The sequence below is a fragment of the Mesocricetus auratus genome, unplaced genomic scaffold (genome assembly GCF_017639785.1).
Source record: "Mesocricetus auratus isolate SY011 unplaced genomic scaffold, BCM_Maur_2.0 Super-Scaffold_100014, whole genome shotgun sequence".
Taxonomy (NCBI): Eukaryota; Metazoa; Chordata; class Mammalia; order Rodentia; family Cricetidae; genus Mesocricetus; species Mesocricetus auratus.
The window spans coordinates 19588152-19606248 of NW_024429197.1; the positions used below are offsets into that span (position 1 = coordinate 19588152).

The following is an 18097-nucleotide window of genomic DNA, read 5'->3' on the forward strand; positions in this document are numbered from 1 at the left end:
GTTAAGAGCACTGGCTGCTCTTCCGGAGGTCCTGAGTTCAATTTTTTTTTTTTTTTTTTTTGGTTTTACAAGACATCTGTATTCCTTCTTAATTTCCTAAACTAATAATCATCCTAGATTTCTTCCTGTCACTCTCTCATATTGAGTCATCTTCTTTCTAAGATGTTGTATCCCCACATAGCTTTATTTTACCTTCTATTTAAGTCCAAACTCTTAATATGGTTCACTGTCCTATTGACCTCTCCTAGGATCTGCTCCTGCTTACTTGACCTCCTCATTCCTCTTCCGTCACTTTGAGCCTCTAGCTGCTGTGTTCTCGCTCCTGAACTCTTAGAATTTTCTTTCCCCGTAACTGTTGAAAATAAAGGAAGGCATGGCTCCTAATCATTTTTTGTTCTTTAGATCCTAGCTCAGAGTTTACTTTCTCTAAAAAGTACTTCTTTACCACTCCCACATTTAGGATATTCATTCTATATGGTAGTGTTCCTCATTCTATTTGTATATTCTTATGGACTTCAATGTAGATTTTTGCCATATCTGACCCTTAACTCATTACATAACTTTAGTGGGGACTTATCATTTTGGCATTCACATCTCTCCTCTTAAATATGGCATTGTCTGCCTACAGTGGGAAGCTTTTTTTTTTCTTTTTTTTTCTTTTTTTTGAGATAGGGTCTCACTATATAGCTCTTGCTGTCCTTGAACTCACAAACATTAAAAAGCATGTGCTGCCACACCTGGCCCTATAGTGAGTGGTGTTTTGAAATAGAGGTAGACATTGCTCCACCTCTACCATTTCTACCTCTAGCTGTAAATATAACTAAATTATTCATGTTTTCCTACTGACTGTCTTTGGGGTGGTTTATTCACCAGACACGTCACCAAGAATTGCTGTCTCAGCAGCAGAATTTCATTGTGGCCACCCAGTCAGCTCAGGCCTTCCTGGACCAACATGGTCACAATCTTACACCTGAGGAACGACAGAAGCTGCAGGAAAAGGTCTGTGAGCTGAAGGAGCAATATGCAACTTCCCTGGCCCAGTCAGAGGCAGAGCTGAAGCAGACTCAGACACTACGAGATGAACTTCAGAAGTTCCTGCAAGACTATGGGGAATTTGACAGCTGGCTAGAACGATCTGAGAATGAGCTGGACAGCATGCACAAGGGCGGCCACAGCCCTGAAGCCCTGCTCTCCTTGCTGAAGCGGCAAGGAAGCTTCTCAGAGGATGTCATTTCCCACAAAGGAGACTTGAGATTTGTGACGATCTCAGGACAGAAAGTCTTAGACTCAGAAAATTTTGAGGAAGGTCAGGAACCATCAACTACCAGAAACTTAGTGAATGAAAAACTGAAGGATGCAACAGAAAGATATACCACTCTCCACTCTAAGGTAAGGGGAGACCCCATCAGCCTCTGGAGAAACAATCATGGCAGTCCTCCAACAACCAGGTGCATTTTCTAAGACTCAGAATATGGGCCATAAGCCACAGTGTGAGTGAACCACAGGCAAATGGGTTTCACGAGTTACACAAAAATGCAGACTGTGTGGGCCCGTATTCCAACACTTAGTTCCGTCAGTGTTGGGATGTGCGCCACACCATTTGGGAAGGCGGAGGAGCTCATCTTCACGTGTCCTGACCAGCATCTTGGGCTTATCAGACATAGCTCAGCAAAATTTAAGCCAGCCTAAGTCAATATTCCTAGACAATGTGTTGTAGGATGAATCCATAGCTCCCTTCAAATAAAAAAACAAACAAATAAAATGTTTCCTCCTAAAGTTGAGAATCTACATACTATTCCCTTTCTTTCTGTTGATATCTCTAATCTCCCAAAAGGAACTTTTTTTTATCCTTTCATTCCTGACTTTTGCCTAGAGTCTGATTATATTTCTTTGGTGGCATGTCATGCAACTCATTAAGACTTCTTGGGGACATAAAAGGGTGAGATGACTAGTACAATACAAGTAGTGACAAACCCACTTATAGACAGTAAGCCATGTGTGAAGCTGCAGTCAGTCCCCCCAAACAGGACAGGGCTCTTTCTTTGAACACTATTCTAGAAGTTGCTACCTTTTGGCTTCTTTCTTCCTTTGGCATAGTGTACACGATTGGGCTCTCACCTGAACATGCTGCTAGGCCAATATCAGCAATTCCAGAGCAGCACTGACAGCCTGCAGACCTGGATGTTGACTTGTGAGGCCAGTGTGAAGAAGCTCCTCTCAGACACTGTTGCCTCTGACCCTGCAATCCTGCAACAGCAGCTTGCAACAACAAAGGTAAGCAGATGCAGACCATGTTTATGTATCAAGGTCTCAGGGAACCAATGAAACAAATACTAATAAATAAATTAGATGATGTCCGCCGGGTGGTGGTGGCGCACGCCTTTAATCCCAGCACTCGGGAGGCAGAGGCAGGCGGATCTCTGTGAGTTCGAGGCCGGGCTGAACCGACAGCCTCCAAGACAATACAGAGAAACCCTGTCTCGTAAAACCAAAAAAAAAAAAATTAGTTGATGTCCTAGGCAAGCTCTGATTCATAATTTTTTTTTTTTATCTAGTACCTATGGCTGTGGATAAATAGGACTTTTCTATAAGGCTGGTTACTATTCTAGAATATGAATCACCTATAATTGCTCACTGAAATGTGGGTTTTTTGCTTTGTTTGTTTTTGTTTTTGTTTTGGACAAGTAGCAGTTACAAGAAGAATTGGCTGAGCACCAAGTACCTGTAGAAAAGCTTCAAAAAGCAGCTCATGACCTAATGGAAATTGAAGGAGAACCAGCCCTGGACCATAGGCCTATTCAAGACACTACAGGTATGAAGCAGCAATAGTAATCCTACCTCTTTACTGTGATCTTTGATTTGCAGTATATAGCACACAATGTCAACAGGTATCCAGGGCACTAAGCTAAGAGCAGGGGACATCTGTGTACAAGATCTCATGAGATGGATGACTCACTTTCTAATGAACTCTGTTACTACACTGGAGACTCTTACCCTCTGGCTTCAACTCTTTTAGTATCTGCTGTCTAGTTGTACCTTAAGTAAACTTGTCATTCCCAAGTTTTACTGTCTTTGAAGTTTTTCCTCTTTCTTTCTTTCTTTCTTTCCTTCTTTTTTGTCTTTCGAGACAAGAGTTTCTCTGTAGCTTTGGAGGCTGTCTTGGAATTCGTTCTGTAGACCAGGCTGGCCTCAAACTTACAGAAATCCACCTGCAGTTTCTCCTGTTTCTTACCTAACATTTATTTCATTGTGCTATCCATGAATGATGGAATCCTGTTCATCTTTCCAGATTTAGCCAAGGGTACAGTGTAATGGCTTTAATCAATGCTTCACATATTTGAAAATTGCTAAGAGTGTGGATTTTTAAATGTTCTCACCATGAAAAGAGCTAAGTATGTGAAGTAGCCATGTTAACTAACTTGATCCAGTCATTCCATAATGTGTGTGTTTCTTAAAATATGATTTGTGTGCCATAAATACTTATCCCTTTTACTTGCCAAGAGCAGGAGAAGAGAGGGAAGGAGACAGACCTGAGAGCCTTACAGCCTCTGTCAAATCATAACCATTAACCCTGTGTCTTAGTTATTTTGCTGTAATAAAACACCATGACCAAGGCAAGTTATTTACAAAACATTTACTTGGGCCTACTGTTCTAGAGGGCTAGAGTCCATGATGGCAAAGGCATGTTGGCAGGAACAGCTGAGAGCTCACATCTTGAATGACAAGCGAGATGCATAGAGTGCACTGGGCATGTTAGAAGGCTTTGGGGCCCTTTAATAAAACCACCCTCAGTGACACACTTCCTCCAACAAGGCCACACCTCCTAATCTTGCCATCTAGGGACTAAATATTCAAGTGTCCAAGACTTATGAGGCAACATCTCATCAAACTACCACACTGTATCACTAAAAAAAAATAAAAAAATAAAAATCATAAGAAATAATTACTTAGTGTTCTTCTAAGACGTGCTTCTAGTACCAGCATAGTAGTCAGGCTGTTTTTCCAGTTAGTTGTGTTCTGCTTCTTCTACCTATGCTGATTTGCAGTCTTCATTTTGTTAAGACTATAAACTTTAATTATCTTTAGTCCTTGGCATATTGAATAATTTCTGGCTCTTACTAAATGCCACATAACTAATTAATTTAATTTGGCTCCTATGCTAATATACTTCAAAAATATTCCATTTGTTTTAATGTCAGTTATTTTAAATTAATGTATACAATTTAAATACTTATACTTTCTGAGTATTTTGTTTGTTTAATTTTTGTTTTGTATTTGAGGCAGGATCTCACTATGCAGCCCTGGCTGTCCTGGAACTCATTATATAGGCCAAGGGGACCTCAAACTTAAGAGACCCGCCACCTCTGCATTTTGAGTGCTTAGATTAAAGGCATGTGCTACCAAGCTACTTTCTTTCTTTTTATTTATTTATTACTTGCTGTGTATGTATCTTAGGCTAGCCTTGAACTTAGCTATGTAGGTCAGGGTGGCCTCTGAGTCCTTTTGCCTCAGTGTCCTGGATACTGAGATTACAGGCATGTCCCACAGCACCCAGCTTTGTATCCTTACAAACACCTTCTAGAACAGTGTCCAGTGTTTTTCCTCATGGCCTCAATTTTCCAGATTCCATCTTCAGCCGCTTCCAGAGCCTCTCCTGTAGCTTGGCTGAGCGCTCTGCTCTGCTGCAAAAGGCGATTGCTCAGTCTCAGAGTGTTCAGGAGAGCCTGGAGAGCCTGCTGGGGTCCATGAGGGAAGTTGAACAAAACCTGGAAGGGGAGCAGGTGGCATCGCTCTCATCAGGAGTCATCCAAGAGGTCTTGGCCAATAACATGGTGAGACTTTATCCTGAGTGTTATACTAGGGGATGTGCTTGTCTTTCCTGTAATAATATAACTTTGGAAAAGTAACAGATGACTAATTCATGCAGACATTTCTACTACTCAGACTGGGAGTGTAACTTAATGAGAAAGCACATGATTAACATGGGCAAGATCCTGAGTTCAATCCCCAGCACCACAAAAAAGAAAGAAAAATTTTTCCCCAGTTTACAAACCACTGTTGAATCCAAGCAGAAGTGGTGGGGGCAAAATAATGTGGTGAGATGGATAGAGAACTAAAGGCTATAGCATTCTTCAGGCTCAATTACAATCCTCCAACCTCCTTGAGCATCAAGTTATTGAAAGTTATTATTAATTAATGACTCATATATTAGAGTAAGTAAGTCCCAACTGACAGATTGTTCTTGATGGCAGAAACTGAAACAAGACATTGCTAGGCAGAAAAGCAGCTTGGAAGCCACCCATGAGATGGTCACTCAATTCATGGAGACAGCTGACAGCACCACAGCCTCAGTGCTGCAGGGAAAACTGGCAGAGGTGAGCCAGCGCTTTGAACAGCTCCAGCACCAACAGCAAGAAAAGGAGAGCAACCTAAAGAAGCTCCTGCCTCAGGCAGAGATGTTTGAGCAGCTTTCCACTAAGCTTCAGCAGTTCATGGAAAACAAAAGTCGAATGCTGGCCTCTGGGAATCAGCCAGACCAAGATATTGCCCATTTCTCCCAGCAGATCCAGGTGAGGATACATACCTGCCATCGTGGTAGAATAAAAGGAAGGGCAAGAAGAAAACTAGCATTTACTTAGCACATACTTTGTGAGGAATGCTGGAAACTTTACCTGCATTATCTTTGAATTATGAGTCCCAGCTTGCAAACTAGAAATTGTTTTTCCATTTTGAAAAGCAGCATGGATTTCTTCTTCACTCCTGCTCTATAAGGTTAATCCCAGATCAGCATTTTCATTCAGCTCCCACGATAACCATATGCAGGTCGATAGAGACATCACCCTGATGTGTGCTTTGATGTTTTCTTCTGTAAGAGGAAGAGTGCATACAGAGCCATTTATATTTCATTAACCAAAGCAGGTTTTCAATACCCATACCCAACTTTCAAAGATGTTGGTAAATAGTCCTACAATATATCTAGAAGTGGCAGAACTGGAAATAGTAGGTGAAAAGTATTGTCAACTACCACTAATAAATACCTAGAAGTACAATTTCTGGGTCATAGTATTATGTGTATACTGAACTTGAATAAGTAGTGGTCAATTTGAGTTCCAGAATTTCTAGATAGCCCACATTCCCATCTATAGTACCTCACATTTCTACATTAAGTTTATTCAACTTACTCTTTTTATTTTTTACATTTCATTCATGGGGAAGGGGTTGCAGGTAGAAGTCAGAGGACAATTAGTGTAAGTTCTCTTTTTCCACCATGTGGGTTCAGGGTATCAAACACAGGTTATCATGTTTCTAAGTCACATTTCTATTGCTGTGATAAAATACTATGACAAAGACAACCTAGAGAAGAAGAGTTGATTTTGGCTTATAGGCGGTTCCAGGGGAATGAGAGTGTGGTGGCAGGGATGGATGGCAGCAAGCAGCAGACATGGTGACTAGAACAGGTGTAGAGCTTATGTTCTCAGTCACAAGCATGATGCAGAGAGAGAACTAGAAGTGGGGCAAAGCTACAAGCTCTCCAAAGTGTCCTCAGTGATTTACTTCCTCCAGCAAAGCTACACCTCTAACCTACCCAAGCAGTGCCACCAACTGGGAGCCAAGTGTTCAGATACCTGAGCCCATGGGGGCCGTTTCCCATTCACGCCACCGTGCCAGCTTGGGAGAAAATGCCTGTGCTGGCTTAGCCATTTCACCAGCCCTACCCCATTTTCTGTCTTCCATTTTCTAAGTAGAATCTTACTGTTTTGGTTTGGTTCCTAAATTTTTTAGTTTTACTTTAAGTAATTTTAGACTTTGTAGTTAAGTAGGAATGGCCCAACAATAATAGCATAGTCTTTCCCAGATTCACTAATTGCTAATTATTTTACCTCTTTATAAAAATATCAGAGATAGTTTAATTATGAGCAATATTCATTATTTGTGATATGCAAAAGTTTCACCAAATTCAGTCAATAGGATCCCTTTTAAGCTATGTCCTATTTCCTTTTGACATACTGCCATCAACACAGGAGTGTCTTCTAATTTCCTAGTCCCATACCTGAAATCAGTTTTTTTCTACAAGAAGCCTTGCTTTTTGGTAGGGAATGATAATTAGAAGCCAAAATCTGGACACTAGGTAAAATAGATCTGCTATTGGGATGCCATTGCTTCTGGGTCCTGTCGCCAGATATTATTAGGAAAATACAAGTATATCATGAAGTCATGCTGAGTCTTCCTTTCTTCTGCTTTTGTATCTTCCTTTCTGTATGGATAATTCCAGGTTCCAACAACCTCACATACAGTATATATAAGAATTTTGAAACTATGCAATTATTTCTACCACACCACACATATTAAATAGAAGGAGATTTTGTTGTTCTTGTTTTAGTATGTAAAGCTGAACACAAGTTTGCTTCTCTAGTCCCAGTGTTCCTGCAGGGATATGGGAGGTAGAAACAAAAGAATCTTGTAAGTTCATGGGCCAGCTATCCTGGCATGTGCAGCAAGGAACAAAAAACTGTCCCTGTCAAACAAGGTGAAACATGAAGACCTACAATAGAGGTTATCCTGTGATGTCCACATGAAAAATGTGATATGTGCATGCTCACACACATGCATGTATGTGCACAGAAAGATTAAAAGGAAATAAGATGATGAATGGGTCAGAAAATTTAATATATTGCTTCCTCAACAGGAGCTCACTTTGGAAATGGAAGATCAAAAGGAGAGCCTAAATATTCTTGAGCACCTAGTTACTGCACTGGGCTCTTCTGGCTTTGCACTGGACCTGTCTCAGCACCAGGACAAGATACAGAACCTCAAGAAGGATTTTACTGAGCTGCAGAAGACTGTTCAAGAAAGGTGAGTGCTTACCTTGAGTTGGTCACTGATACGGAACTATTCTTGTCTTGCTATGGGATGAGATGATCTTTACTTCCTTACCATAAAAAGCGGTGTCCAGAACTCTTGCTACTGAGCTCATGCATGAAAAAGTGCCTCCTTGCCAAGCAGTGGTGACTTATTTTAATCCCAGCACTCAGGAAGCAGAGGCAGGTAGATCTCTCTGAGTTTGAGGCCAGTCTGGTCTACAGAGCTAGTTCCAGAACAAAGAAACCCTTTCTCAAAAAACAAAACAAAAAAGCCCCTTTTAAGTAAGCTAACCAATACATTTGATGTTTATTGGTTCCTATTACTAATTGATTCTTCTCTGAATGACCAAAAGCCCAGGTCATTTGAAACAAACAGAACAAATTTGAGATAGTAAGTAGGATTATGGCTGAATTTAAAATAAAGACAAAAACTAGAGACTTCCCAAGTATGATTATGAGTTATGAGTTATATTTATGGGCTAGAGAGATGGCTCAGCAGTTAAGAGCACTTGCTATTCTTTCAGAAGACCTATGTTTGGTTGTTAGCACCCACACTATAATTTCAGGAGATCCAGTGCCCTCTTTTGACCTTGTCAGGCATATGATGCACATATATACAAGCACGTATACACATGTACTTGTCAATATCTTTTGGATAACACTGAGTTATTTAAGAGAAGTATCTAGATTCTTCTTTTAGCACAAATACAGGAATGTATGATAAATGCTTACTGGTTTCAGTTTACTGTTAAAAACTCATGATTTCCCATTAGATGCCTCACATGGATATAAGTTAATGAATAAGACTTCTTGGTTTAAATGCAAATGCAGTATTGATTTAGCAGGTGGCCACCTTGATGATGAGAGGAAAACTTGCTCAAACCAATGTTTAGAGCCTTGTGTGGTGGCACATATTTGTAATCTCAGCCCCCAGGAAATAGAAACAGAAGAATCAGGCTTTCAAAGCCACACTTGGCTACATATGTAATATGTGTGAAGCCAGCATAGGCTGTAACAGACCCTGTTCAAAAATAAATACTTGGCTGGGCGGTGGTGGCGCACGCCTTTAATCCGAGCACTCAGGAGGCAGAGGCAGGCTGATCTCTGTGAGTTCGAGGCCGGGCTGGACCGAAAGCCTCCAAAACAATACAGAGAAACCCTGTCTCGTAAAAACCAAAATAAATAAATAAATACTTAACAGCAGATTGAGTGACTCAGTTGAGGACAAGGGCCAAGAGGGATTTTTCCCCTCCCTACTGTTAAAGCTACAGGGTAACCAGGATCTCTGGATTGATCCCTGATAGATATGGCCATTCCTTGATTTATTTTATTTATGGGCATGTGTAGCCTATGGCCAATGTTCTAACTTCTGTGAATCTTAGATTCAGCAATCAAGTCAGATTTCTTTTTAGGCTCGTGTGTGTGTGTGTGTGTGTGTGTGTGTGTGTGTGTGTATTTGTGTGTGTGTGTGTGTGTGTTTACACCTGCATAAGTTTATATGCTATACACATATATGTGTAGTGCATACAGGAACCCCAAAAAAACAAAAGAGGACTTCCGGAATGAGAATCACAGGTGATTGTGAGCCATGTGGATACTGGGAACCAAAACCCAGGTCCGCTGGTAAAGCAGTAAGTGCTGTTAACCACAGGCCCATCTCTACAGCCCCTTGAGTTAATTCTTGAAAGAGTTGAAATACAACAGAGCTGGATTGGTGATCCAGAGCCAGCATTCTTTCCATTGTATCATAGTATCTAAATAGCAGGCTCCCTTTAGTTTTCTCACTTTCACTTTAGCCTCGAGTAAGATTAAAGACTTCTCTCCCTAAAAATGTCCAAAGAAGGGCAATAGATTCTTGAGTTTGATGCTTTTCTACATTGTGAGTACAGCCAAACGTAGTACAGAAAGGAAGGGCTCTGTTAGGAAATTGGTGCCTAGAATCCCAGGATGAACCTAGTTTTAGCTCAAGTCCATTTTATAAAAATCTTAGTCCGACGAGTAACAAAACATTTTTGTTCACAGAGAGAAAGATGCATCATCTTGCCAGGAGCAGTTGGATGAATTCCGGAAGCTGATTAGAACCTTCCAGAAATGGCTGAAAGAGACTGAAGGAAATGTTCCACCTGCAGAGACTTTCATGAGTGCTAAGGAGTTGGAAAAGCAGATTGAACACTTGAAGGTAGGTAAAGCAGAAGGTCTCCAGGAATCTGGCTACAGTGTAGTTTGAAATTTTATACAAACTGAACTCCATATATGATAGGAAGGTAGCATGAAAAATCCAATTTATCTGTCCACATAGGAATTCCCTTCTTCACATATTCAGAACTGAACACAGTAAAATTTCCTATTTCAAAATCAAAATCAGGCATGGTGACACATACTTTTAATCTCAAAACTTGGGAAGTGGAAGTAGGAGAAATTCATGTCAGCCTCTGCTACCTGAAACATGGTTTTCAAACATCCAACATAGGCTATTTCTTAGATGCCTCTCAGGTTGTGATAGGAAATTTACAATACATCATAAAAAAAGATTGGTAAAAGTCCATTTCTTGAGACACTTACATTTTCATCTTGGGGCTGAGAATTATCATTACTTATGTTTGAGGTTAGATAGCTGCTTATGAGCTGGGTCAGCAGGCTGGGTGAACAGAGATGGAGCTCCTCTGTCTCATCGGAAAGAGAAACACAGGTTTGGAAGACTCATTCATGACTGGAACCAGTCTTCCACTTTGACTCATACTCACACAGCATCTGACTAAATAACTGTCACACATTTGTCATTTCTCTGCAAAGCAATCTGAATCAAGAGCAAATGAAAGAGTATTTGGTTACGTCCATAGACTGGATGCTAAGAGAATTTGCAGTTAGAATAATCAATGGAGCTGGGCGGTGATAGTGTACACCTAATCCCAGGTGGATCTCTGAGTTTGAGACCAGCTGGATCTACAGATTGAGTGCCAGGACAGGCTCCAGAGCTACACAGAGAAACCCTGGGGTGTGGAGGCACAATCAATGGAAGAAGAGATTCCTCAACTTTATTAGTTCATAGGGCCCTTTAGTGTTTCAAGAATAATTTTAAACCAACTCCCCACCGAAAAGGAAAACCTAATAATTCCACATGCTAAGTACTCAGATCCAAACAACTTGTATTTGTTGTTCCCGTGGTGTCCAACAAATACCATTATATATCTCTGAAAATTCTTAAATATTCTGCATGTCAGCACATCATTTTAAGTCTGAAACCCTAAATGATTAGAAGTGATTAATGACTTATTTGACAAACAGTAACTGCCTGTCAGTTTGAAGTAGTGCATTGAGCTTGCTAGATATTAATGGTTCTTTGTCTTGCTCTGCCGCTGCACTACAGCTTAGAATCAAAGTCAAGCTGAGTCAGTTCCAGTGGTCTCAGAGAGAGCAAGGTGCTGAAGGCTAACACACACCCCTGTTCTGGAACAATTAGTGCCCCATTTCTGTGGCAAGCTGTCATGTCCTAGATATTAAACATTACCTGGTCCTTTTGTCCTGTTTCCTAGTGACTTTCTGTGGTTAAACGGACTCTGTCTTAAACCCAACATGAGCTTCGCTTGCTGGGTACACAGTGTAGCCTAAGTCTGTATTTCTATACATTTCAAATATCTGACTTCTCTTTTATTTTCCGGTTGTTTCCTCCCTTTTCACACTTTCAAATTGCTGTCTTCAGTCAATGCTTCCCTCCCTCTGTGTGCTCTCAGAGTTCATTAACTATTCATATTTCTGTAACAGCATTTAATACATGATAATGTACTTGATAACCCAAACTCTTAGAGCTATGTCATAATCAGGTATGAAGACTCATGCCTCTAGTCCCAGTACTCTGAGGCTAGAGCAGGGGCTTAAAGAGGTCAGCCTAGGCTACATAGTAAGATGTTTTCTTAAAAACCAAAACAAGTCCAGTAGAGGCACATATATTTCATCCCTGTTGGGAGACAGGCAGGTGAGTCTCTGAGTTTGAGGCCAGCCTGGTCTACTGGTCTACACTGGAGTATTACCCAGCCAGGATTGCATAATAAGACCTTGCTTTTTATTTTGTTTTGTTTGCTTATTTAAAAAAATAAAAAAGCCAAACCTGGCAATAGTGGCACAGGCCTTTAATCCCAACACCTGGGAGATAAAGGCAGTTGATCTCTGAATTTGAGGCTGACCTGGTCTACAGAGTGAGTTCCAGGATAACCATGGCTACACAGAGAAACCCTGTCCTGAAAAAACAAAAACAAAAAAAAAGATTAAAAGGCAAACAGTAAACAACCATAAGTAAGGGCAGGATGGAATATGGAAGACACTCATTTCTAAAGAGAAAAAAGAAAAAAAACTAAAAAATAAAATTAAAAAGTACATCAATCATAGTCCTATTTATTCTATTTTGTGTCCTCAGTGTTTGGATGGTGCCTAGCAATAATAACTATCAATAAATATTTGATACATGACCAAATGAAACAGGAGTTTCTAAAAATTCTAGAGTATCATTTTTCCATTTCTTGGCTTACTAAGCCAGTATCTTGTAATGGCTGAATATATAAGCATGGGTTTTAGCTTCCTTCCTTCCTTCCTTCCTTCCTTCCTTCCTTCCTTCCTTCCTTCCTTCCTTCCTTCCTGTCAAAGTCTTACTATGTAGTTCTGGTTGGTCTAGTACTCACTATGTACACCAGTCTGGCCTTGAACTCACAGAGACCCTTCTGTCTCTGCCTCCAAGGTACTAGGATTAAAGGTGTGAGCACTACTAACTGACACCCACATTCAGGGATCTGCATCAATGTTATGCTGGTTTCACAGTTATCAGTCTGGGGTCCATGAGTTTCCCCTTGTTCAAGTCAGCTGTTGCAGTTAGGAGACCTAGGCAATCTCTGGGGCCTCTGGTAGTAGATCAGTATTTATCCCTAGTATAGCAATGGACTTTGGGAGCCCATTCCTCATAGAGGAATACTCTCTCAGCCTAGACACACGGAGGAGGCCCTAGGCCCTGCTCCAAATGATATGACAGATTTAGAAGATCCCCCATGGAAGGCCTCACCCTCCCTGTTTGGGGGAGGGGAAGAAGAGGGAACTGGGATTGACATGTAAAACAAACAAGCTTCTTTCTAATTTAAATAAAAAATTCACAAAAAAAGGTATGTACACTACACACAGTGTGAGCATAGTTTCTTGTCAAAATGGTAAAGGAGTTGCTGGAGAGATGGCTCAGCAGTTAAGAGTTCTTGTTGCTCTTGAGAGGACCCACGTTTGGTTTCCAGCACTCATATGGTGTTTCACAACCATCTGTAGCTCCAGTCCCAGGGGATCTGATCCCTTCTTTTGCCATGCACATGGAACATACATATACATGCAGGCAAAACACTCATACACATTAAATAAAATGGTAGGGACTATGTCTGTAACAGCTGTGTCCCTACTGCCGAGGAAAAGCCCCAGATGTTACATTTATCGATTTGGTCTTAACAGGGCCTTCTAGTTGACTGGGCAAGTAAGGGAATTCTGGTGGAAGAAATCAATTGCAAGGGCACATCCTTAGAAAATCTCATCATGGAGATCACAGCACCTGATTCCCAAGCTAAGACAGGTGAGTACAGTTCTTCAAAGTGCTCCACAGTTTACTTGTAGGCTGTGAAGATGCTTTTTTGTTTAATTAAAATAAAAATGAAAGCTGAATATGGGAGGAAAGAAGACCCACAAAGCACTATTCACTCATTCTTATCTGTTTCTTACCTTGCTAAACAATGCTGCTCCATTTTATAAAGTTACTGTAAGTCAGTGAAATTAGTGGCCCGCTTAGAGCTGTCAAAGAATGTAGAGTTATTTTTCATCTTTCAGAGTTTTTCTGTTTTTAGCAGTAAAGATATAGGTCTGTTAACATTTTTAAACAAGGGTCAGCCTGGGTGGTGTAAGTGTGATGTCTAGGGAGAAGCTGGGTATTTGGGAGTCTGTTGGTACATCAGAGACTGGCACATTGCTTCAAAGGGAACCTAAATGTTGTGCCCAGTTGCATGGATAAATCTTTGGCCATAAACTAAATCTTACAAGCAAAATCAGTATGAGTTCACAGTCATTTACTGATTGTTAGTTGGGATTTAGGCTTTATTACCAGATTAAGTACACACCTATAGACATTTAAATACCTAAGGAAAAGTTGTTTGTTTTGTTTGCTTTTTTTTTCTCATGAGAACAACTACTTTTCTCTAGTATTTTGAAGTTGATTTATTTGTTTGTTGGAGGGTTTTGTTTGTTTGGTTGGTTGGTTTGTTGGTTGGTTTTGGTTTTTCAAGACAGAGTTTCTTTGTAACAGCCCTGGGTGTCCTGGAACTCACTTTGGGATTAAAAGTGTGAGCTGCCACCACCATCCAGCCTTTAGTGGGTTTTTTTGTTTTGTTTTGTTTTTTTGTTGTTTGTTTTGTTTTTGATTTTGGTTTTCAAGACAGGGTTCCTCTGTGTAACAGTCCTGGCTGTCCTGGAATTAACTGTGTAGATCAGGCTGGCCTCTCACTCACAGAGATCTGCCTGCCTCTGCCTCCTGAGTGCTGGGATTAAAGGCATAAGACACTGCCACCAAGCTGTGTGTTTTTGTTTTTAAGACAAGGTCTCAGTATTGCCTTCAATCACACATGCTCATCCCCCCACATAGGCGCACACACACACACACACACACACACACACTTTTAAAAGAAAGCAAATGTAGTAAAAATAAATTTAAATCCAGTGTTCTAACACAATATAATCTATGTATATGTTAATTTGAGACATGGAGAGGAATGGCAGGATTAAAGTTACTATTAAAAATATCAAAATATTGTTCTCTATAGTTAAACCATTATGTTTTTGTAGTAGTAGAAACCATACACACATGCATACACATATGCACATATGTGTGTATGGAACACTGACAATTAAAGCATATAATACTCTCAAAGCTCAGCTGAGGTGTTTAAGGTACATTTGTTGGCATTGTGTGCCCTGATGTCATACACAGTGCAAAGTGTGCATGCTGTGTGTTCAGAAGTAAAGTAGTACTATGAAACCCAGGTGAGCATTGCCAGAAACAGTTAAGATTCATTACAGGTTTGATTCTGAGTGTTGTTGGAGCATTCAGAAACCTTTTACTCTTACCAAATTTCACAACCTCACATGTGGCTAAGACCCATGGTTTTGTTGCTGTTGCTTTTGTTATTATTTTAGTGAAGTAGGGTTGGGGGTTCAACAAAGATATTTTAAGAATTATGAAACAGGCATTCAGAAAAAAAAGTAAAATAAACGGAAATAGCATGAGTCTGGACTCCTCAAAGGAGAGTCACCCAGATCTACAGATTTAAGTAACTTTACTCCAAAGCTAGTCATAGTGGTACATGCCTATAATCCTAGCATTTAGCAGGTGGAGGGAAATTAATCCATACTTCAGGGTTACCCTCAGCCACCTAGGAGATCAGACTGAGCAACAAAACGAAGCTCTAATGTATAACCCTCTTTGTTGGTGAATTATCATCATGTGACTAGATCAGGAGTCCGTGACTTGTTTCTATAATATACAGATAGTAAAAAGGCTTACAAACCATATGGTTATGAGCCTCTACCACTGTAGCATAAAAGCAGCCATGGACAAAGTTTAAATGATGGGTGTAGCTGTGTTCCAAATAAAAGTTTATTTTTTAAAACAAAGGGCTATAATTGTCCACTGGGCTATGATTTGATGGCTCCTGGTCTAAATCAGTTGTTTTTCATGCTTTTTAAAGCACCTTTGTTAGGGTTTTTGTTTGTTTCATCAAATGACTGTTTTTTGGGTTCTGAAGGGATGCTGAGGATTGAACCTAAGTCTTCATTTGGTTTTTTGTTTGTTTGTTTGTTTGTTTTGTTTTGTTGTGTTTTTTGGTTTTGGTTTTTACGAGACAGGGTTTCTCTGTATTGTTTTGGAGGCTATCGGTCCAGCCCGGCCTCGAACTCACAGAGATCCGCCTGCCTCTGCCTCCCGAGTGCTGGGATTAAAGGCGTGCGCCACCACTCCTCGGCCTAAGTCTTCATTTGTGTAGGTGCTAAATACTAATGGCTCTGTCTTAATGGATATAAAAAAATTTAAAGTAGGATTATTGGGTGGCAACTTCATCATGTAGTTCATATAAGCAAGTAGTTGCAAATGATGATAGATGCTTTAACAGTTCACTTTATGATGTTAGAATACTGTTAAATTATACTAAAAATGATGTGGGGGAAGGGAGAATCATTGCTTCCAAGGTAAGTCACTAAAAATATCTAATAAGTAATTCAGTTATTTTCTTAAACACAGAGAACACCTCTAACTAACATTGAAGACAAAAGGCACCTCAAAGTTGACATCTTCATGACCCTGAATGTTTAGAATTCTGTGGTTAGCTGGGCTCACACTTTAATCCCAGCACTTTTAGAGGCAGGCGAATCTCTGTGAGTCGAGGCCAGCCTGGTCTACAGAGTGAGTTCCAGACAGCCTCCAAAACAATACAGAGAAACCCTGTCTTGAAAAAACAAACAAACAAATAAAAACATAATTCTGTGGTTATACAGTTCTGTCCTGATGAGAATTTGCTTGACCTTTTTTATATATACCTGGTCTTGTCATGTTATATACTGTATTATACATGTGCTATTGCTGTTTTCCATTGTATAGTAGTATGTAGCAGGGTTCATATACAGGTTTCAATACTATAAAATACTACCAAAGAGCTATAACCTTTACAATCAATGACACTGAAAAATGTTTAAAAATATACATACACACTTGTCACTAAGTAGCAAGAGCTGTCCATTCTCCACAAAAGCAGCATGTATTGATTGTAGCTAGCAGCAGAAACTGAGATACCATAGATTAAGACTCACATAGGAGTTAATGATTGTCTTGGCGAATACTTTCTTCTTATGACTAGTTTGTTTTTTGTGATCATATCATTGCAATGGAAAATGGTTTTCTGTTTGTTCTATTTTTAACTGAAAATACATGAATATTAATATTTAAGAAACATATCTACTGCTCTAACAACTGCTTTTTATTTTAATCTTAGATAAGACTTAACACCATGTAAATAGTACACAGAGGAGTTTCTCCTGGCCCCCTTTCTGTTTCTTCCTTTTTCTTATTTATTTGTTTATTCTGTTGTTGTTGTTTTTTTTTTCGAGGCAGTGTTTCTCTGTGTGTGGCTGTAGTTGTCCTGGAACTCACTCCGTAGACCAGGCTGACCTCAGATTCTCCAAGATTTGCCTGTCTTTGCCTCCCATGTGCTGGGACTAAATGCATGGACCACCACTGGCATTTTTTCTTTTTTAAATACTGGAGCTAAAACCTAGGGCTTCGTATGTGCCAAGCAAGTGTTCTCCTACTTAGTTATAATCCCAGTCAGATTCTGTCCTTTTAACTTAGCATTGTGTCATGAATATTTCTCTGATTTCTCTATAATCTTACTAATTCCATAACCTAATTTAAACTTAACTTAGAAATGCCTCCAAAATAAAAGGAAGAATTTTAAGAAGAAAATAGGTGAAACTGTGGCAATTAGAAACAGGACCAGATGCCCAAAGGAAAATTTTTAGGATGCTTATGAGTCATGTTTTTCAGTGCTTTAATCTGTTTTCTGGTAGAGGAAGTAGAGCCAAAAGATGCTGTGAAGAAAAGTAAGCGAGTTCATATAGAAACAAGTAGAAGTGCTTTTTAGTGACCCTGCTTTTCAAGCTCTTGATTGTGCTTAATGTTCACCTCTTTACAATGACAAACTGATATTAAAGGTAATATTTAACTTTATTATAAATCCTTATTCTAAAATGTGGCAGATACCATTCTGAACACTTCATCGTTTTAACAATACTTGCTTCACAAAATCAAGAAAGGTTCCAACGAATCCAAGGTGAAGATTTAAGATGAATTGTTATTTCTATAGAAAGGGTTACAAATCATGACTGCACAGAAACTGAAACATTACAAGTGACAGTTTGTTGCCTGGCAGCTAAAGTGACTTGTCTTTTTCCAGGAGCTGTTGTCTTGTGCTGTGTTAACTTTCTGATACCCAAGCTTAAAACTCGAGCCTGAGAAGAGAAATGCTGTGCCTACATGTATTCCTAACACGTTGGTCTTGCCTTGTTTGTCTCCCTGTCCTTCTGCTCAGGTTCCATACTACCCTCTGTAGGAAGCTCTATAGGCAGTGTAAACGGATACCACACCTGCAAAGGTGAGAACCTCATTTCAACAGTGCCTT

The 18097-nt window shown here is 39.9% G+C and overlaps 1 protein-coding gene across 27 annotated transcripts in view; it reads left to right on the plus strand.

Annotated features, from left to right (window-relative positions):
* Nucleotides 1-18097, plus strand: part of Macf1 (microtubule actin crosslinking factor 1) — a 332217-nt gene that overhangs the window by 231735 nt on the left and 82385 nt on the right. For 25 of the 27 annotated variants that reach the window (XM_040756696.1, XM_040756695.1, XM_040756698.1 and 22 more), the window contains 9 exons: nt 874-1389; nt 2098-2274; nt 2689-2812; nt 4624-4832; nt 5253-5570; nt 7688-7854; nt 9885-10041; nt 13338-13455; nt 18008-18070. In XM_040756696.1, coding sequence (XP_040612630.1) covers nt 874-1389; nt 2098-2274; nt 2689-2812; nt 4624-4832; nt 5253-5570; nt 7688-7854; nt 9885-10041; nt 13338-13455; nt 18008-18070 — 1849 coding nt within the window. The remainder of the gene's footprint in view (nt 1-873; nt 1390-2097; nt 2275-2688; nt 2813-4623; nt 4833-5252; nt 5571-7687; nt 7855-9884; nt 10042-13337; nt 13456-18007; nt 18071-18097) is intronic. The other 2 variants (XM_040756707.1, XM_040756690.1) reach the window with 1 other exon arrangement.